At 39.9% G+C, this 22909-nt stretch overlaps 1 protein-coding gene across 1 annotated transcript; it reads right to left on the bottom strand.

Annotated features, from left to right (window-relative positions):
* Positions 1–1598: 1598 nt before the first annotated feature.
* On the bottom strand, positions 1599–21657 carry pkd1l3 (polycystic kidney disease 1-like 3). The gene is made up of 23 exons (XM_088333351.1): positions 21561–21657; positions 21402–21494; positions 20518–20546; positions 20211–20232; positions 20075–20136; positions 19927–19989; positions 19627–19785; positions 19412–19524; positions 19205–19328; positions 19008–19130; positions 16022–16241; positions 14228–14409; positions 13827–14057; positions 11178–11279; positions 10844–11022; positions 9417–9563; positions 9141–9343; positions 6908–7095; positions 6669–6801; positions 6398–6593; positions 6098–6314; positions 4232–4316; positions 1599–1809 (listed from the first exon to the last, which is right to left on the bottom strand). Exons 1-23 carry the CDS (start codon positions 21655–21657, stop codon positions 1766–1768), a joined length of 3012 nt encoding a protein of 1003 aa, XP_088189477.1. The 3' UTR covers positions 1599–1765.
* Positions 21658–22909: the final 1252 nt, after the last annotated feature.

Raw genomic sequence — 22909 nt, 5'->3', positions numbered from 1 at the left:
ATATGGATACATTACACTTGAGATTTAAAATGTTTCATAATGACTTTGAGATATATATTGATTCTGATTCATTTCTGTTAGTGTTTTTATAGTCATGGGAGGCATTGTCACACTTTCAAGCCAAAACCCCAAAATAAACCCTTTTTTTTCTTTTTTGAAACTGTTGGTAACATCTAATATTGTATCCAATACAATATATTGTCATTTAGATGATTTGGTTTTTGTACAAGTTGATAGTATTTTTTTTTTCAAGAAAGGCCTTTACAAAAATCAAATACAAATGTTGAAAGAATAAAAAAATTCCTGCCTTGTATCAGATCGACACTCTCCCCAAAAAACAGGCAAATGATCATTTGCAAGGATTGAAATAAAAAATAATGTATTAATGCATGTTGTAGGGTCCTCATGGGTTGTTATAAGGAACAAGACCCTTGACCACGATGATCCGTTGCACTATTGCTGTTGCACTAATATTTTTCTTTGTCGAGTCATGTTTATTCGTATAGCCCTTTATCCCAAGGAGTCTCAAAGGGTTGCACAGACAAACAGACTACAGACTATTATTACAGCATCCCTTGATCTAAAACCTACATGAGGGTAAGGAAAAACTTAAAACCCGAGGTAATCTCCCTTCCACCATGACCAAGCTGCAACATCACGTCATTCATAAGCTACTGTACACATCTCAGTAGTTGCACTTTTTCATTTCATGTTTGGGCATGCTGGGTCTGTTAAAAATTGCTAATGCTACTAAAGTAAATTGTTTTGAATTTCCTTGAAGGGTCTGTGTGTATTATTTAACCACTAGATATCACTGTATGGTTTAGCGCAACTGAAAACAAGTGCAAAAAAGCAAGAGGAGGGATCCAAGCTATGGTGACTCAAAACGACCAAAGTGCATAGTTTTACTTCTCATTTTTCAGCCCAGGCGTTTTGAAATTTTTCGGCACCCATAGCAGCAAAATGGCAGACAATTATGTCAGCTCCTTTTAGGTAAGGCTCATGTTATGTAAAATATATGCAAATTCCTCAATCTACGATTATTTGAAAAATGTATGATTCTAAAATCCATATATCCATTTTTGGGCAGTGGACAGGGGACACCCTGTACTGGTTGCCAGCCAGTCGCAGGGCACACAAAGACAGACTACTCACTCGCTCATTCACATCGTGGGACAATTTAGACTGGCCAATTTACCTGAAATGCATGTTTTTGGAATGTGGGAGGAAACCCACACATGCATAGGGGAGAACATGCAAACTCTGCATAGGAAGGGTGGTAGCTAAATTTGATCCCATGACCTCAGAACTGCGCTGCAGTGCCGCATTCTGAATATATATATATATATATATATATATATATATATATATATATATATATATATATATATATATATAAAAAAAATGCAGGCAATTGAGATACGACTTAGTTATTTTAGTTTTGCTGGTCATTTTGTTTTTAAAAGAAACCGTGAACCTATTCCATTATCCCTGGTTTGAACTGCACAATCATTCAATCAATTTGAGAAGGTTAATATTTTTTTTCATTTAGGGCACGACTTGTAATTAGAGTGGCATGATGGGTTCTTAAGTCAGACCAGGTGAGAACTACTGCTTTATATAATAACTGGATGATATTTCACGGGTTAATTGTCATTAAAAAAACTGTTGCAAGTTTTACAATTGTATGTCGTTTATAAGAGAATGTGAATCTCTCATGCAGCAGCTGTGACTCAGGAACGCGTTCAAGCGATGAGCTGCACACTCAGAATTCTCCGCTGGAGTAACGCCTGCATTTTTCATCTTGTTCTGTAAAGTTGGAAAGACGCATCAGAGACCCACAGGAATATTTCTACAAAAAGCATGCTTTTTTGTGGGCAAGGACCACAAGCTCAAATGTAGTCAAAGCAAATGTGTGTTTGTTTACCATAAGCCCTGCGTCAAATGCAATGGGTTGCTACGTCTACCCTAATCAATTATGAAATAAGTTTATTACTAGTGTAACATAGCACATCTACCCAAAGCGCATAGTAGTTCAAATAAATTGCAATTCATTATCGACTGAAATAAGTGAATTTGCCTTTAAAATGTGTTAAAGTATAAGCGTAGCTAAGAAATAATACTGTACTCGAAACAGGCTTTGTACAGGTGTGTGAAATGCTTGAAACTGTTTAAATATTAATGTTTTTTCAAGGATTGACGAGTGCTTGAATTTTGGGTGAAGTGCCTGAAATGCTTAAGATTGTTGCCATGTTTCTCAAAAGGTCTGCTTGAAAAAATGCTGATTTTATTGTCTGATGACATCGCTTAGCCATCACACTTCTTCTTCCCTCGTGATTACCGGCAGATGGCATTAGTTTATGTGGCATTGTCCATCGAGGTGTCAGCACCCCATATGAGTCGTGCCAAAGAAGACAGGTCCATGCTTGACCTAAATAGGGGACTATGAAATGTGTATGAGTCCAAGGACAACGTATCAATTATGTACCTTTATTAGGGGCCATTCAAAAAATAAGGTAATTTCCTTGTGGTAAATTGTAATGGGAAAACTGCAACAGAAAATGTAAGCTACAGTACATATTATTGTCATTTTACCCAACACCTATATGGGGAGAGATCTGTCTCAAAAACAAATCAATTTGCGATTTTCTCAAGATCTAAAAATCATATGTCTTGATATAGGCACACCAAAGATTCGAAATCCCGTATGTAAATCGCAAATATATTTGTGGCTCTGCAAAATACTTTATTCACGCTGGGTTTCTATCTTTAATGGCACAAGAGAAATTTGATTTGAAAGTCCTTAAAAGTGCTTGAATTTGGCCATGAGAAAGGTGTTATATGTGAATGTGTAAGCATATGAGCGAAAGGAAGAGAAAAATATATCACTACAAATGACACTATTGGTTTATATAACATGCAATCACAAAAAGTCCTTAATTGCAGAGCTCAATGTGATTAGTTAGGATGAAAAAAACAAAAACTAATTATATATATATATACAGACGGGCAGCACGGCGGCGCAGTTGTTAGCGCGTGTGCGGCACAGTTCTGAGGTCATGAGATCGAACCTCCTGTGAGTTTGCATGTTCTCCCCGTGCTTGCGTGGGGATCCTCCAGGCACTCCGGTTTACTCCCACATTTAAAAAAAACATGCATGTCAGGTTAATTGGCCCGTCCAAATTGTCCCTAAGTGTGAATGAGCGAGCAAATTGTCTGTCCCTGTGTGCCCTGCGACTGGCTGGCAACCAATTCAGGGTGTCCCCTGCTGACTGCCCCAAGATAGCTGGGGTGGGCTCCAGCACCCCCGCGACCCTACTGAGGATAAGCGGTGCAGATAATGGATGGATCTATACAGACGCCGCCCTACTTACGAACGAGATCGTCCGTGAGTTGAATTCGTTTGTAAGTTGCTCCAGTGCTATATTTTCTATGTTTAAAGTTTATATAAGTATGTTTAAGGCTTGTATAGGTAACCTGTATTGTTTTGTACTAAAAAATTAACATTTCATATAATAATATGCTCTATAAAGATAAATAAAGTGAAGTGTAACTTACTTTTGGAAGATGAGCTTCAAGAGTTAGGCGACTTACTCCTTCGTGGTAGAAAGTGGCCGAAAGAGAACGATCTAACCATTTTCTCAACCGCATCAAGCTTTCTTATTTCACTTTCATTTCAGATGAAACGGTTCGCCTCTTCTTTGCCCTTTACACCTACCATATTGAATGGATGCACAAGACATTAAACAATAGAAATGTCAAAGACGTTTACTTGCGAACTAGGAAGAGGAAGCCGGATTTCATCTTTGGGGTGGATGCTGGGTAACCTCTCACAGCGCCACCAAATGCTGGTAGCAGCGGAAAGAAGGACTACAGTAATGACCTGTACTCGGAAAGGGGTGCCTACAATACAAAATCGAACTTACAGCAATGTCCCGATATTTTTCGACATCCCGAAAAAAATGATCGTATCTACCATTATTTGTAAGTCAAATGGTTGTAAGTAGGGGAGCGTCTGGATATATTTGGGCAAGACACTGAATCCCTAATGTCCCCGATAAGCAGGCAACTGCCTTGCATGGCTGACGCTGCTATCTGTATGTGGGTGTGTGTGAATAGGTAAGTGTGAATCACATTGTAAAGCGCTTCGGAAGGTCTTCATTGACTTGAAAAGCGCCATATAAATGCAGACCATTTACATGTATATACTGTATATAAAGAGACCATTTACCTGACAGCACTTGTTCAATTTCTTCAGTTTCCTCCAGAGCAACAGGTTTGAGTAACAGGGCAAAAAAGACAGCGACTCCAATCACCTTTAACACAAATGTAAAAGAATCAAGTGTCGCACAGAGTGAAAAACAAAAATGCATTTGCACGACAATAGCAGTCAGGATCTGGCAGGCCATTGCCCTCCTCAAGTGCACTAACCTGAAGGTGGGGTGGGGGTGGATTTTTTTAAGGGTTATTGCTCACAGCTGCATCTATTCTCCCATACACAAGAACTGGGTGATTTCAGCACTTTATATTGACTGCGCGAACAGTATAGGCTGTCGGATCAATTGCTATACTTCGCTTTTTTCCTCTGGCAATTTGCTTCCAAGTCCTTGCCACCGACCGCCTCTGGGACTGTATTGACACCAGTCGTGAGTTATCTCTGGACTTTATTTTTGTCTGCTCGTGTTTTTTTCCCATGTGGAACACTTTTAGCTGCCCTTTCTATCAACAAATCTTCGTCATCAACTCTGCACCCTGTGGCTGGGTCTGCATCCACCAAAGTTAACAACTTGTAGTCTATTTGCAACGTCAAGCTTTCCCACAACAAATGCTCACAAGCATGAGGCGCAATACAAAGAAATATGATTCGTTAGTTTCAACTGGAAACCATACAACCAAGTAGGTGGTATAGTATACAGCAGGGGTCGCCAACCCTGTGCCCGCGGGAACGCTGACGCCCGCGGTGTCATTGCCACATGCCTGCGTGTCCGTCCTAAAAATAGACCTAATCATGAAATATCATACCTGTCAACCTGTACGCTTTTGCCGTACAAAGTACATTTATCATGCATTTCAAGACCTGTACGACGTACAAGAAAATCTGTACGGAAAAACACAAATTTGTCAATTATGGGTACCATCCGGTATGCACCGACTATAGCATTTTTATTGAAGTTGCTCTCTGCCTCAAAAAGGATGGCGACCCCTGGTATACAGCAAGGGTCCTCAAATAGTCGGGCACCCCTCCCTTGTGGGGTGCAGTGCTCCATCAAGGTCGGTGCAGTTGAGTTAGGGTAACTTTTTTTTTTTAAACTTTCCTTGACTAAGTGCAATTGCACATCTACTACACAAGGGTGCAGTGGCATTCTCATTGGCAGAGGGTTTTGTTTTACATTTAGCCTCCACACTGCATTAAGTACAGAGTATAAGCATTGAGTATAAAGTGTAGACAGGAAGTGAAGCAAACCTTCAATGGCCCCATGAAATAATATTTAACAATGATGAGGACAGTCAAAGAGAGACTAAGTGAAAGGACAAACAGAACAACAAAGGTCTTCTTCCAAAAGCTAAGATGAGGAAGTTTGACAGAGGGTACGGAGCACTTTACTGTGACTACTGAGGAATTTAGATCAAAGATCAAGTGTTTGCTTTGTTAAAAATGTTGGCAGCGGACAGCACAAAGCCAAATAATTCAAGCTGAAACTTAAAGATATATAACCAATCATGCTAATAAGATGTTTTTATTGGCGAAAATGTGCCGAAAGGTATAGATTTGGTATGAACGGAGATGACGTGTCACCACCGATATGAGGCATTATTGTTTTTTTCCCCACCAATATTATCACTTAAAAAAACATTGATTTTGGGGGGGTCACGATAGGCTTTCTTCTTCCAAGAGAAGCATGACAGAAAATAATTGAAAAGGATGGAGCATCTACAACCATTATAGTATAAAAGTACACAAATCCCAAAATCTCAGTCCAGAATAGCGAAGTCCTAGGAACAGCCGAGCTATTGCACAGAACCCTCAAACTCCCTTTATTTTATCTAACCAATCAACCAACCAATCAAACTACTGCATCCATCAACATAGACCCACCTTAAGCGGTTGTAATATGAAAATACTCTGGAAGAGAGAGAGGCCCAAAGACAAAATCCACTTGATGGATTTTGCTTTGCCGAAGTCGAAGCCGTAGAGCAAGGTGAAAAAAGTGGACAAGCCGCTGAGGGAAATCAACAGGAACCAGCCGAGAAACACGCACCACCACGGCAACCAGCACCCGGCTGACTTTCTCCTCTTCCTCACTGGGGGCGGGCTGGGTTGCAGACGTGAAAAACAAGAAAAAACAAAACGGTGTTGTAAAATTTGCATAGCATGAGGGGCGAAGAAAAATCTAACCAGCAGGCTAGGTGACTGTTGAAGACCATGTCTGCCTTGCGGACAAGGATGGTGGTGAGGTCCAGAGCTTGTGTGTAATCATGCGAATTTGCATAGATCTTTCCATTTAACTTTTCCAGACAAACAAGCTGACGACGAAGAGAAGTCAAGAGAAACTTGCTGCAATGGACCCAATGCAAATCGCTCTCGGTTTCACCTTGACAGACGAAGAAAAAGGGAAAAAAATCTACAACATATCTGCTGCAATTCTCTTTTTTGGAAATTGAGTTACCTTGCATGAAATGGATGAACTCATGCATTTTGTCCATAGCTGAAAAGAGATCAGCAAACATTTCCAAGCTGTGCATCTGCACCATTTTGTTTAATGGACTTGCGCTCAACAAAGAAATGACCTTTTTGGTTTCCTGGGTGGTCAACAGAAAAAAAAGGCTTGATGCATTGGGAAGTTACAGATTTCTCATGCCCCTTTTCCATTCACAGTGTCAACAATTGCGCTGACGTGAAACACACCTTCAAAACCGTTGGCATGGTAACAACCCAGGGTTTTAATGCATCTCCCGAGCTGCTTTTTGGAGTCTTTGACCCAATGCGAGGTTTGATACTCCGGAATATGGTGATAATGAGGATGTTTATTGGGAACATGAGAAGACCACTCTGGACCCCCACCATGATGTCCTGCCACGTGATGTGCAGTGCACCTGGGACGGGATCAGACAACGGAATAGTGATGGGTCATTCGTAAAAAGAAACTGCTCTATAAGCCGGATCTCTGAAGTGAGCGACAAGGAGCCGGCTCCCACCGAGAAGCCCTCTGTCTGCTTTGCGCTGTGAGCAGAAAGGGGAGTGGCCGCAGCTTTCAGTTAAAATTGTAGGAAAAAAATAAACAAAGTACTGTATGTAAAAAAAAATGTCACATACCTGCCAATCATAGCCAATTGCTCCCCTTTTTAATGATTGCAATTCCCTTTATTAAGCGATAAAAAAGCCTTACAAAAATAGGGTATCTATTTACTCACAGCAAAACAGACTATGTAGAATATCATGACTATACTTCATAATCTACAATGATGTTATCGTCTGCTACCAGTGACCAAAACCATCTTAATTATAATTAAAATGGCCAACACGAGATCAGTTTAAGAGAATTTTTTGTTTTTTTTAAATCCCGTTCAATGAAATGATAAAACATGAAAAATTCAGGGATAGAGTACACGTTGATGAGTATGGAGTAAAGGGCCAAATTTGGATTTATCTGGAACATTTTCAAAAATAACTATTAATTATTTGGTGCATAACGTTTCATTATTATTAGTAATATGTCATATATATATTTGTTTAAATCTGAAGAGCCGTCGTGATTACGAGAAAGGCGTCTCTTTTTCGGTGAGCCTAGCCGAAATAGCCAGTTCTCTAAAAAGAGCCAGAGTTCCCATCACTACAACAGAATACAGACGCTCCCCTACTTACGACCATTCGACTTATGTAAAACGGCAGATACAAAAAAAAAAAAATTGGGATGTCGAAAAATATCTGGACAATAATGTAAGTTAGATTTTATATTGGTTTATATTATATTGTGTTTTTCCGAGTACAGGACATTACTGTAGTACTCCTTTCCGCCGCTACCGGCATGTGGCGATGTGAAAGGTCACCCAGCATCCACCTGAAAGAAAAAAAAAACGCCTCCTCCTCCTAGTTCATTATATACTTTCTATGTCTATACTATCTCCAGCGCGCTAAGAACTTATAATATCTCGTGCATCCATTCAATATGGGTAGTGTAAAGTGTAAAGACGTGGCCAACCGTTTCTTTTGAAATGAAAGTGGAATAAGAAAGTTTGATGCGCTTGAGAAAATGGTCTGAACGCTTTTTCTTGGCCACTTTTGACCACGGAGGAGGACCTCTTAAAGCGCATCTTCCAAAAGTAAGTTAAACTCAACTTTATCTTTTTAGAGCATATTATTTTACGAAATGTTTATGTTTTTAGTACAAAACAATACAGGTTACTTATATAAGCCTTAAAAATACTTATATAAACTTTTAACATTACATGCCGTACAAAATATAGCACTGAAGCAACTTAGAACAAATTCAACTTAGGAACAATCTCTTTCGTAAGTAGGACAGCGTCTGTACAGTCGAGTCATGGAAACAGCACATTTCTCCTGCTCATCATGGTAATGGATCAAATTTAATTTTCTTGTCATCGTTCCTCGTGGAGTAAAGGGAACTCCAGCGACCTGACATTGTTGCCGATGATACGGACAGAAGTGTAACATTTTCATGGAGAACTTCTCTTGCTGTTCAATTCAGATGTATAGAGGACTTGATTTGTGGGTGCAAAAGTCTAAATATTGTGAGTGCGTTTTAAATATTGAATAAATGGCCTACTGTCAAACCCGCTGTTCTCCTGTATTGTATTATATCAATCATGTTAGCCAAATGATGGACTAATTTCTCTCAAACTTTGAGACAAAGAAATGTTTTCAGATGCCACTGAGGTGTTTTGTATGCAGATTTGTATGCATGCTCTTTTTTTTAAGAATTGTTGAGCTATGGTGCAGGTGAGGATTGTTTTCCGAGGTTCACCTCATTTAAAGACGCAGAGTGTGAAATTTCAAGAGAAGGTAGCGGCTTGTAGTCCTGGCTTTGCGGTAGGTGTTCCCTTCAAATGTTTTCAAATCTTTTGCACTCACACATCAACACAATCAAAAAATGTTCATGTTCAAGTAACAGATTTACCAACTGAGAAGACTACTGGAGAATCCTCATTACTTGGAATGTTCCAAAAGGCAATATTGATGGCCATAGTACAGAGGAGCAGACTCATACAGCAAGAAACCCTTTGAACCCGGGTAAAAGGGCTCCGTGATGGCGGATCTACAATGGACACCCAAATGTGCTCATCTCTAAAACCTGTTGCTGTTCTGTTCTGAAAAATATTCCTAATAATAAAGCGGCAATGTAAGTACATTATAACATGCTTAATGCTTTCAAAACTTCAAAAGTTGCTATTACCTGAAGCATGAAACTTCATTGCTCTTTGCGACATTAAACATTTTTTTAGTCGTACCGTCTCCATGGATGCTGCTTATCCAACAGTCACAAAAGAAGTGCCAAATATGTTGAGTTTGGAGGTCCTGGATGGTCACCTTGCTTATATACCTTAACACAAAATCAATCTAGTCAAGAAGTATGTAAGTGTAAATATTTCAGCGGTGAACCGTTCATTGTGTTATTAGTTGCAGGCTTGGTGAGTAACGTAATACATATAATGACGTTACGTTATAAGAATGCAAAACATATATCTGTATTCCGTAAAAGTGATTGAAAGTAATTAAGTTGAATTACCGCAATATTTAAGTATTTGGATTACGATACCAATTTTCAACATTTTAAACAGGTGACTAGAAACTGTCTCCAAATACATTTTTAAAGTAATCCTTCCAACCCTGATTTTGTGTTTCATGATAGTATAGTTCAGGGGTGGCCAACCCGGTCCTCAAGAGCCGCATGTCCTGCATGTTTTTGGAGTTTCTCTGTTCAAATACAGGTGATCCCAATCACCTGGGTCATTATTAAGCTCCTGCACAGCTTGCAAACAATCTTGAAATTTGCATCACCTGAGAAACCTCCAAAACATGCAGGACATGCGGCTCTTGAGGACCGGGTTGGCCACCCCTGGTATAGTTCTTACCAGTTCTCCGTAGCTGGTTGGATTGCCAGTACGCGTTCCTACACTGACAGGGGGAGGTACCTCATAATTGCAAAGGTAGCGCTAGCAGTGTATTAGCTCAGCTTATATGCACATATTTCTTTTGTGTCACCAGTCAGTAACCGCATGCAGCGCGGGAGTAGGAGGGCTCGGCTTATTGAGGAACAACAAACCAAGGGGCAGCCAAAGGGCGAAATGTGAGCACAAAGCCACAAAATGTACCTTAAAAGTGTGCTTGTCATTGACAATTTAATTTATAAAATTATTATTTCACTAATCCATTCTTTCATAAAATAGATAAAAAACTATCTCCAATGCTGCTAACTTCAAGCTAAAAGTGTTGAAGGCCACTGAAATAAGAAGCAACCCCGAAGCAGCATGTTCAGTCTAGATGAAAACTATGTCGGCGGTCAAAAAAAGGACACATCCCTGGAAATTGCACCTGAGGCTAAACGGGAGTCAAAACATGGTCAGTCACCAGAAATGGAAGATATATTCAAGTTGTTTGAAGCCCAGGCACAAAATGGATGTAGAGTATCTCAGCTATGTGTTCATCTGCAAGCTCTCGAGATTGCACAAGCCCGAAAATATCGAGTGTTCACTGTTTCCACAACTTGGTCTACATGTTTTATTCTATTTCTGTTTGCATGTGGCTAATTTAAAGCAGTTTCGGGGTGGGCTTGTATGTGACATGGATTATATGTGAATATATTCGGTACATCTGACATACCAAGAGGGATGACCCCCAGAGTTGTCGTGCTGGAGCAGAATGTTTCGCAGCTCGCCTAATGGGAATGGTGTGGCCAACAAAAAAATGTCCATGGCTCCTCTCTCGAATACCGGCTTTTCAGGATCTGTGAGATGGTGAACGGTACTTTTACCCTCTGAACCCATCAGTTTCAAAGAGACCTAAAGAAAAAAATGTCATATGTTGAAAATTACCATATTTTACAAACTCGAGGGTTTGATCATTCAGTGATCATGACATTTCCGAGCAAAAAATATCAGTATCGATCAATACTACCACGTATTGACTTTAATGTGTCATTTCCTGCACAACGTACATTGGCAGTCGTCCCTGCATTCCTGCGCTGTCCAGTTTGGACACTGATTAAATAGTTATACTGTGCACACGGATGGTTGTCCTCCAGCAGAGTGATCTTCCTCTGTCATACAATAAAAGAAGAAGCGGTTAGTCTACAGCAGACATGACAAACAAACAGCATGCGGCCAGATCCAGCCCAGTATATCATTTAATCAGTGGATATGTGAAAAAGATTGATATATCCATCAATTATCTATACCGCTTATCCTCAGAAGGGTCGCGGGGGTGCTAGAGCCCATCCAAGCCATCTTCGGGCAGTGGGCAGGAGACACCCTGAACTGGTTGCCAGCCAGTCGCAGGGCACACAGGGACAGACAATTTGCTCGCTCATTCACACCTAGGGACAATTTGGAGCGGCCCATTAACCTGACATGCATGTTTTTGGAATGTGGGAGGAAACCGGAGTGCCTGGAGGAAACCCACGCAAGCATGGGGAGAACATGCAAACACCGCACAGGAAGGTTGGTAGCTGGATTTGAACCCATGACCTCAGAACTGTGCCGCACACACGCTAACCATGGCGGCATATATATATATATATATATATATATATATATATATATATATATATACTGGACTGTCTCAGAAAATTAGAATATTGTGATAAAGTTCTTTATTTTCTGTAATGCAATTAAAAAAACAAAAATGTCATACATTCTGGATTCATTACACATCAACTGAACTATTTCAAGCCTTTTATTATTTTAATATTGCTGAATTTGGCTTACAGCTTAAGAAAACTCAAAAATCCTATCTCAAAATATTACAATATCATGAAAAAGTATACAAGTAGGCTATTCAACTAATCACCTGAATCATCTAATTAACTCGAAACACCTTGCGAGGGTTTCCTGAGCCTTAAAAACACTCAGCTTGGTTCAGTAAACTAAATCACAAGTATGGGGAAGACTGCTGTCCAGAGGACCATCATTGATACCCTCCATCAGGAGGGTAAGACACAAAAGGAAAATTCTCAAAGAGCAGGCTGTTCACAGAGTGCAGTTTCAAAGCATATCCACAAAAAGTCTGTTGGAAGGGAAAAATGTGGCCGGAAACGCTGCACAACCAAGAGAGATGACCGCAGCCTTAACAAAATTGCGACGAAGAGCCGCTTCCAGAATTTGGGGGAGCTTCAAAGACAGTGGGCTGAAGCTGGAGTCCAGGTATCAAAAGCCACAGTTCACAGACGTGTCCGGGAAATGGGCTACAATAGCCGTATTCCCATGGTCAAGCCACTTCTGAACTCAAGACAACGGAAGAAGCGTCTGACTTGGGCTATGGAGAAGAAGCACTGGACAGTTGCAGAGTGGTCCAAAGTCCTCTTTTCAGACGAAAGCAAGTTTTGAATTTCATTTGGGAGTCAAGGCGCCAGAGTCTGGAGAAAGGCTGGAGAGGAGCAAAATCCAAGTTGCTTGAAATCCAGTGTGAAGTTCCCACAGTCAGCAATGGTTTGGGGAGCCATGTCAGCTGCTGGTGTTGGTCCACTGTGTTTCATCAAGTCCAGAGTAAATGCAACTGTGTACCAAGAGATTTTAGAGCACTACATGCTTCCATCTGCTGAAAAGCTCTATGGAGATGAGGATTTTATTTTCCAGCATGATCTGGCACCTGCCCACAGTGCCAAAACCACCAGTAACTGGTGCACTGACCATGGCATCACTGTCCTTGATTGGCCTGCTAATTCCCCTGACCTGAACCCCATCGAGAATTTGTGGGGTATAGTTAAGAAGAAGATGAAAGACACCAGACCTACAAATGCAAATGAGCTGAAGGCCGCTATCGAAGCATCCTGGGCATCAATAACACCTCAGCAATGCCACAGGCTGATTAAACCCATGCCACGCCGGATTGATGCAGTAATCCGTGCAAAAGGATTCCCAACCAAGTACTGAGTGCATCAATGGACATTTTCAAATGTTTGATTTAGTTTTGCTGTTATAAAATTATTTTTTTTACTTGGTCTGAGGAAGTATTCTAATATTTTGAGATAGGATTTTTGAGTTTTTTTCAGCTGTAAGCCAAAATCAGCAATATTCAAATAATAAAAGGCTTGAAATAGTTCAGTTGATGTGTAATGAATCCAGAATGTATGACATTTTTGTTTTTTTAATTGCATTACAGAAAATAAAGAACTTTATCACAATATTCTAATTTTCTGAGACAGTCCAGTATATATATATATATATATATATATATATATATATATATATATGGTGAGTTGGTACGGATGTAAAGCTGCATTTACGCAGCTTTCATAATGAACAATTTGGTGACACGTGGAATGCCAAGCATGGAATATTTTCTTTTCATTGTTTGTGGATAAATGTGTTGTGCTTAGAAACAAACCCTTATACATGATTATGATTTTTAGTGTATGCTATAAAAGTAGGCTGAATGATAAGGCATAGTACATAAATACAAAGCTGAATATTTGGCTTTGGATTTTTTTTTACTCATCCGGCCCACTTGAGAACATAAAGTACAGATCCATCCCCTGAGCCAAACAGAGTTTGAAATCCCTGGTCTACAGGCATGAAAAGCATTATAGGTGAGTATCTTCCCATGCTTTTGATAGTGAGAAAACACATATTTTGTTATGAAGACTCACTTTGGAGAGCGATCGGCGGTCTGCATAGCACGCCCACATGAGGGTCACCAGGTACAGGCCAAAGAAAGCACAAAGCAGTGACAACACTACATAGTTTTGGGACACGGTGCTGAACAACTCGGCTGTGCGTGTTAAGTCCACATAGTTTGGCATCACAAAAAATGAACCACCAAAAAGAGTGAGGTGGTTGCAAAGACAATGAGTTTGAAAAGGAGAGCTTTGCTTCCCAACCTGGAGGGAAAAAACATAAAAAGGCATTAAAATGGTGACCTTCTTAATATATTTAAAAGTATTCCTTATAGTGTTTTTTTATGCGTTCTTACTGGTTAAAATCAGGAAATTTATCAATATTGTGTTAATTAATAGCAATAAAGAAGCAAATTTACCTGGAAGAAACTCACCTGACAGCCATCTGTGCTCCATGCTTGTTGGTCTACGTTCCAATACATACACTTTGTCATGAACGTGCTGATATTTAGTGTAATGCCCGGCTCCCATGTGGAGTTAAAGAGTTCACTGCTAATGTACCATTCCCCAGGAGTTTGTTGTAACATCTCTGGGGTTATGATCCATTGATACCCTTCTTTAATCGACAACAACAACAAATCATTATCAGAACCGCATATAATTAGCAAACTTTAAACAGCACCCAGTGTTTGTAAAAATGCATGGGTTAATGACTAAATTCATCGAGATGGTTTGATTGAGAAAAACTGTGATGTTCCTGATACTAATTTATATTTTAGTTTAATCGATTTAGAGAACATCACCTGAATGTATATGTAATTGGACGGGCTATCAGGACTTTCAGATTCTTATCTAGTAATCAAAAAGAAGCATATTTTCTAAAAATCTGCATAAAATTAAAGACAGTAAAACTAGGTAGTTTGGTGTCTACAAATTAAAACAAGCTTTTGTCAGAGGAACAGCATAGAGGACAGTTTCCATGCAATTTGTATATATTAGAAGTGGGAGGTGGCCCGGACCTCTCACCAAGGATTTAGGAAAGAGATGCCTGATCCACCTTACTTGTTTTATCTTAATGTCAGGGATCAATGGCCTTAGATGACACACCCCCCAACAGGAATTCTTTTTTAGGTATATGGAGACTGAAAGGCTTTTTCAATTCGACAAAGCACATGCAACCTTATTAGGCAAACTGTTTTGCAGCCTTGAGGATGTTTTGAGCCGGTCAACTGCTCCAGGGCCAGGACAAAAACCTGAACCTGAGATTCAATTCTTAAAAAGTAAACCACCATTCTGGTGTGCCATTTCATAAAGATTGTCCTTCTGAGGTGATGCAGAGGTGTGTAACCTCGGACAGTCCCACAGTATTCGGAAACTAAAAGAACTTCAGAGGGGGTATTCCCTTCTGGATATCAACCAGAGAAGAGCCTTAATTATAAACCTAAACCTCTGGGATAGTTGAATCTATTTGCGAGTCTCTGTACATTGAATCAAGGAGGTCTTTGAAGTATTAACCCCACAGATTTAACGGGATCAAATCATTCAGGTCTCATCATCTTTACCCAGGTGACCGCTGCAATTTCCAAACAGTGCGAAGGTGAACCTGTAGAGAACATAAACTCAAGGATTGCTTCTGAACTGCTCATGGAGGGGCAATGGCACAAAAACAGCCAGGACCTGTGTCCTAACCCACAGGTGGAGAGGACAAATCAACTTCTTAACCTGGGGAACCCCGGCTTTAGGGCAACAGTATTGTGGCAACATGTATGCCTGTTCACTCGTACGCCTCTGAATAGGCAACTCTAGCCTCTTTAGACCTGAGTTGGTGGATCCAATAAAAGAAGCTAAACCTACAGCAAGAGTTGCAGCACTGATTACGCTTCCTTGGTACCCCTTTTGGTGGGGAGAAACAAACAAACAAAAACAAAAAAAACCGAACACCACAAGTCAAATGAAAATGCTACAAAGGTAAGCTACGAGGTTGTGACACTGATCGCCAAGCACGGGGAGTGAATTTATTAAAGACTGTGTCATAAAAATGGTCGACTAAATTAGTTCGGTCCTCACACATTTTCAGTTTTAAAAATCTGGCTCGCTTTCTGAAAAGTTTGGACACCCCTGTCTTAATGGTATCAAACAACCAATAAAATAATTTTCATGGTTATTAGCATAAACAGAAACTATCATGAACATAAATTATGTAATAACAAGCCCAAAATAAATGTTACCTTTTTGATTAAGGATGGTCATGTTGGCAAAGTAACTTATATTCGGAGGTGACCCTTCAGACAGCGTGAGACTCAAGGACATATTCCCACTGGGTTCCACACTGACACAGATGGACATGGTGGGATCTGAGATGTTGAAGCTTGTCAGTACCTTCGCATTCTCTTCGAGTATTACAATGTGGTTAAACATTGTTGAAGAGATTTGACGTGGCATAAATATCTGTAAAGAAATACATTATCATTACCTCTGTGAAGGAACAATCGAATTTTTGAGGGCTTGGATTATTGCAGAAATAACACATGTGAACATCCATGTTGGCTTTTGCTTTCATTTACAATTATATAAACTACAGTAGTACCTTGCTGCATCACTGTTTTACTTTTTGTTGTTTCCATGTTTCGCAGATTTTGAATTGGATTGTCTTTATTGTAATTGATATCAACTTATTGTGCATTGTGTTCTGTAGCAGACTGACCCCCGGGGGAGGGCGTGACTGTGTGTCCAACTGTAATAGACTGCAGTCAGTCAAACAGCAGGGTGGGAGCACAAGTCAATGTGTCCACCTAAACAAACATGTTTTAGCAGCTTGTTACATTGAAAAGAAATACATCAATTAAATCAGACTCCAAGGAAAGTCAGAAGAGTGCAAAGATTGCACCACCAGGTGCCCAGTGGATTGTTATTGGGTACTACAAGAGACTGGACGGTGTCAGGAGGAAAAGCAATAGCGAGGCTGCAGAACTGGCCTACTGCTACAGCTAGGTTACGTAACAACTCTCTTAAGCCACCCTTGATAAGCCTCTATCACACCAATGCCAGATCCATTACCCATTAATGTGGAAGCTACAAGACAAGGGAAACCGCTACATTTGTGACTTTTATTTTTATCTTTTAAGTGATTTTTTTTATTTATCTAATCATTGTGGAGACATAGTTAAGTCCGAGGATCCCCGATGCTAGCGTGCAGCTAGTAGGCCACCCTATACATTGCTTTTTTACAGTGAAAGGAGAAGCCCTCAAATTTTGTTGTTCTCTTGTATAATGAGTATTATTGGAGAGCAAGACCATTCATTCAACAGAAATTCTCATCTCATTAGCTGCACCGCTTATCCTCAGTAGGGTCGCGGGGGTGCTGGAGCCCATCCCAGCAATCATCGGGCAGTGGACACCCTGAACTGGTTGCCAGCCAATCGCAGGGCACACAACAGAAATTCTGTGATTTTATTTGTAGATCTATCATTGTTACCTTTACAGTCATTTATATTATATGTAACTGACATCCAATAAATAAGTAACTGTTTCTACTTTGCGGGTTTTGACTATTGTGGGACTATTTGGCAACATATTTCCCGCATAAAATCAAGGGATAACTGTAATTCACATGATAGATACACACTTTTAATTTAAGGGATGAATCACAATTTAGTTTGGCATTTGACAGTGTTGTGGCCTTTTAATGCAAGGGTCAACTATGGCAAGTCACCAGCTGCCCTCGCCACTTAGGGGAGCAAATTATATATAATAGAAAATGGATGGAAATAGTTTGGTTAAAGAGTGCACGTACAACAACCATAGGCTTTATCACCTTGTCCATCAATGTCCTAGTTTCACAAGACTACCGTACTTTGCTTCCCATACAAAATTGTTGATTTGGAATGCAATTACACGTTTTTCCAAAGGAAGAACTCAAGTCAAGTCATGTTTATTTGTTTATCTCTTAATCAAAAGAAGTCTTAAAGGGCTGCACAGACTATTACAGACTACAGACTATTTTTACACTATCCGCTGATATAAAACCTATATGAGGGCAAGGAATAACTCACAACCTCAGCATGAAGAAACCTTGAGAAGGGACCGCAATGTCAACATGAAACATGCTGTAGGTCAAATAAAAAAAAACTAATGAATGAAAAAAAATGACAAGTCAACATATTTGTTTCCATGTATTTTATAGTTTTTTTTTTTTGTTTATTTCAAGTTTTGTGTGCTGTGTAAAATTGTTTGTTTGGGAACATTTTTTACTGCTACCTGATGTCAATTCACGTCATGTTTCTTTTTTTTGTAAAGCCCATAATCACAAGAAATGATGCTTTCATCCCTCAGAAAAGACAAAAAGGAAGACCGACTATTCCAGAGTCATTTTGGCCACACATATTTAAAAATCAAAAAAGTGCAATTGTGCAGGATTGCTTTCAATTGATGAAAGGGATTTGCAAAATTCTGCTGTGGCTTTCTCACCCTAATAGCTTGAGTTTTCAGCCATGTGCATACAAAGTACATGCAGGGTATATACCCCTTCAATTTCCTGTACAGTTCGCTTAAAATCCCAATCCAAGACATACCCCGAAGAAAATTGAATACTGTTCTTCAACTGTTTGGAGAATATGGCCGGTTTTGGTCTCTTTTGAAGGGTTCAAAGTTTGGTGTCAAACTGAAATAACCTGAGAAGTTCAGTGCCCACTTGTTAGTTTGTTACTTTGTCCCTTGCATTTTCCATATCTGTTTTTAGTCTTTCTTTCTGGTTTGGACACCGAACAATAAGCCCACAGCACAACAAGGGGATGAGTTGCTGTGCCATGCAACCTTTCATTAGCAGACAGGTCCAACAGCATACACTGGTTTATCCCCTCGGCATCATATGTGTCGATGTCAGTCATTCTTAACTATCCTTCGCCATTCACATTTATTTCAGGCACACACTCTTGCATCCATTACATTAACAGACCTCACATCCAGAGCCTGTTTCACCTGATCCATTCAACCATATGTAGCCCTTCCTCTCATTCCATTTCCCACCACTTCTGCAGTACATTCTCTTTCAGTCATAAAGCCTTCATCCATTCTTTCCACATGTCCAGACAATCTGGAGTTCTTCATAATCATCATTTAATTGATAATATCATTTTTTTTACTGTCACTAATAAATTATTTTGAAAGACGCCTGCAAACTTTAGTGCTACAGGCTCTGCTTTAGCACAGCTGTACCTCAATTGTCTGTGTGAGATTGGCCACCTTGATATCAGAGTCTCCATCACTCAGAAAAACGCTGCAAACTGCTCCAGAGATGTTGTCTTCCGTCTGATGGGGATTCATGGTGTATGTGGCCATCTTATAATATAAACAAACAGCTGCTTAAAGAATGCTGACATTGACAACAAAAATACGCGATGCGTAAAACGCACCTGAGCAATGATCCTCTCATATTGTCCAATGTGACTTCGAAGAACAGAATATGGGGGCATTATGACAAACTCGCCTTCATCCACTGAGCCCAAAATTACATTGCTAAAGTTTTCAGGCTTATGACTGAGTGGAGACAGTGAACATCAACATTTGAATGCGACAACTGTTAACTTTACCTCGTTTAATTTCTATGTTGAAAGAACAACCTGCTGTGATAGATGGTCCCTGTTGAATACTTGATGACAAATCTTTGTGATGTAGCTGTTCCCAGCAGTACTGAAATGGCCCGAAAAATCTCAAAAATATCCTCAAACAGGGTCTTTAGGAGGTGTTGATAGTGACACAACACATTACTATATTTCTGCACAATTAATCAAGCACGGTGACATTAATTTCCCCCCAAAATTGCATGTTTTCTTACATTCGGATCAGAATAGGTTCGGATGTCACATCTGTTCATGGCGATGTGAAGGATGCTAATGCTGCAGTTGATGATTTGACTGATTATATCCATGTTTCCAAGGGCAAATTCAGGAAGCAGATTTTGGGTGCCTTTCAACAAATGTAGGATAAATGCATTCTGCAACAGATGAGGTGTGAGTTATGCTATATAACAAGTATCTAATCCTTCTATTTAATCTTCGAAATTGTTATGTCACAAATCTGAGATTCTTTATTGTACTGTTTCCTATATTGTTCATCGGGGAATTTCATCACCCACTTGACTTTCATCTGTTGGCTCTCCCTCCTCTGTTTCAAGACGCATGAGTTCATTTTCAGCTTCCTTCAGAAAGTAAAAGAAACCTGTGAGCTTGAGAACTTAGTATACTGTACACATTCCATTAAAAACTGTTTTAAAGCTACCATACCATAAGGAGATTGTCAATATCATAGATATGGGAAGCCATGGGGTGGTCACTTCTTTTGAGCCCTGATTTGACAGAATCAGACAGTAACAGCTTTACTTGTATTTATACTTCTGCTTTTTTCAGCCTTCTCACTTACGTGATCCGGATGTTATTGCTTTCTGTAATCATAAACACAAAACAGGACATTACAATTATGACTTAGCTCCTTACTGTTAGTTAAATGATCGCTGGTATAACAGCCATTAACCCGCAATTCAAACGGGAAAACTCTGCTGATTAAACAATAACTCACATCTAGTTTAACACTGCCTGTTTGTCCCGTTTTATTGGCACTAAGAATTTATGCTGACTGGGGAAATGTAGCAATATGACAAAACATTAGTGTTAATACTTTATAAGAGTGGCAAAATCAGTGTGTATTGTTACCAAAATGTACATCTCACCTGAATATTTTGTGATAAAACCTGCAAACCTTTACGGAATAAAACAAATATCAACACATGTTTGCATTTAACAACATAAGTGTTTCTCAACCTTTTTTTTAAACTGGCACACTTTTTCATTAAAAAAACATTCTCGGGCATGCCGTCCGTAAACAATGTTAATCTCGGCTCCAAGTTAATTTTTTAATGCTCAAATTGATGAGCCATAGTAAAATGAAGTCCAAGTTGAAATTAAAAAGGTACAGTGTGTAATATTTGTACACCAGACGTCTGTATGCTGTTGTGTAACCGAAAACAGCAACATATTTTTTCCCTCACACTTTTGTGTAGCCTTTCAAAGAACGACATAAGAAAAAGGACAAATAAATAGGAAATTAACAAACATGAAAAAAATAGAAAATAAATGAAAAAAAGCGGAAAAATAAAAGAAAAGGAAAAGGGGTAAAAAAAAAATTGAGAAAATTAAAAAGAAGAAAAGCCAGAAAAAAAAGGGAAAAGGTAAAGAGAAAAAAAGTATGCCAAAAGGAAAAAAAAATCATATAAAAGAAATAAAACGATAGATAACGATTACAAAAATAGTATTATAAACGAGTAACAATTACCCTGCAGTGGAACATTTTTTTTTAACTTCGCATAACATTTTTTTCAGGAAAATAAGAAAAAGTTTGGCCCCAAATCTTGTAGGCTATCATTATATTTTATTCCTCATGTTTCAGAGGTATCAGATTTGAGACTCTTTATCAGCAGATACACAAAATCATATCAATTTAGCTTTTTCTTCTATTCCAATGTTTGCCCACCCCCGGCTTAACAAAACATTAGCGTGCTGCTGTACACTGGCTGAGAGACACTTAATTACATGACCTTCACAATGCGACACTTACTGTGGGTGCAGAGGAAGCGTCGTTCGTGATTGCAATCAACTGATCTGACGAGCTGAAAAGGATTCTGCTTTATATATGTGCACCTGGAAGCATCTTGAGACAAACACACACCTCAGCATTCAAGTGCCAAAACAAAAAACAAAATGCCACCAATATCACCCCAGGAGTCATCCAGCACGTCCTCACGAATTTGCTGCCCCAGCCACCAGGTCTGATTAATTGAGCTTCTCTCCTTGGTGATGTCATCCAGAAACATTATAATGGCCTCATTCAACTCGTTAACTAAATGGCCTCCTCGCTGTCTGCAGATGTTCTTCGCTTGGCTCAACGATTTAGCCTCTCTGGAAATCTCGAAACAAACATTTTGGAAAATATTCTCACACAAAGATTGTCTTCTGTCAAGTTGACAGTTTTCGGTGGTTCTGAATGAATATCCAGCTGAAGCCCATAAGATTAGAGCAACTCCCGTGTACATGGTTGCTGTTTGCTCCTAGGACACATGTAAAGCAGTGAGCGTCTCCAGAAAAACTCTGCATGTCTTCTCAATACATTAGGAAAATCGCAGCTGACACTCAAACAAGATGCAAAATGAAACACTCATCATTGTTTAAACTAGTGTGTGTGTGTGTGTTTGCATCTACAATTCGATACACGTACCCAGCAAGTTTTTCACTTTGGTCAGGTGTGGCTATTCATTTTTTTGCCCCTTGCAGATAATGGGGTTCAACCAATGGTAGGCCGTGAGGGCCTGCAAAGCCTTTCGTGCTGTGATGCTAAATATATTTTGTCCATCAATTACGGATCACGGATGCCTTAACTGCATGGGTCGTCGGGGCATCAACAAGGACATAGCTCTGGACAGCATCCTCCACTGTGGACGGTCTCTGTCCTGTTTTTGGGTCGCGGCAAAGTTGGCACCAGTCCATTCCTTATTGGTGTGGGCCCTGTTCTTTTTTAGTCTTCCTCTTCCCCTGCTCCTTCGGATTGTGCCCTGGAAAATTATCTTGGTCAGTCCCGATGATCCTGTGACCTCACCATACCACTTACGTTTCCTTCCGCGCACAGTTGACAACAGTTCTTCGTGGGGTCCAATGTGCCCCCTTACGGTGTTGCGCACTGCTTCATTTGTCACATGGGCTAAATAGCTGATGCCTAGAAGTTTCCTGGAGCATTGCTTCTCAATGGCCTGGATTTTCTTCTCCTGTTCTGCTGTGGGAGTCCACACCTCACAAGCATAATGGAAGATAAAATAACCAGTCCTTGCATGAGTCTTTTCTTTGATTACACTGCTATGTTCTTGTCCCTCCAGATGTGTTTAAGTCTGGCAGGTGCGGCTGTGGTTTGAGCTATCCAGCTCCAAGATATTGACATTTGGTGACAGGTTCTAGCTCTCTGTGGTTGACGGTGATTTTTGTGGTGAGTCCTTGGGGATTGTTGGTCATTCATTTGTGATTTTCTGTGCTGGCTTATCATCCCGTACTGGGGTGATGCTTTGTCCAGGCGATTGA

This window comes from Urocampus carinirostris, chromosome 4 (genome assembly GCF_059441175.1).
Source record: "Urocampus carinirostris isolate Australia breed hairy pipefish chromosome 4, RoL_Ucar_1.0, whole genome shotgun sequence".
NCBI lineage: Eukaryota > Metazoa > Chordata > Actinopteri > Syngnathiformes > Syngnathidae > Urocampus > Urocampus carinirostris.
The sequence above is the reverse complement of the archived record's forward strand: the minus strand, read 5'-3'. Positions and strand labels throughout refer to the sequence as shown.

What these genes read in the sequence shown, in the direction of transcription:
- pkd1l3 (XM_088333351.1), bottom strand. Translation starts at nt 21,657, where the DNA reads ATGTTTCTGGATGACATCACCAAGGAGAGAAGCTCAATTAATCAGACC. An exon ending in TTTTATCACAAAATATTCAG is followed by an intron (nt 20,233 to 20,517) that starts GTGAGATGTACA and finishes TTATGATTACAG; the next exon opens with AAAGCAATAACATCCGGATC. An exon ending in GGGACCATCTATCACAGCAG is followed by an intron (nt 19,329 to 19,411) that starts GTTGTTCTTTCA and finishes GTCTCCACTCAG; the next exon opens with TCATAAGCCTGAAAACTTTA.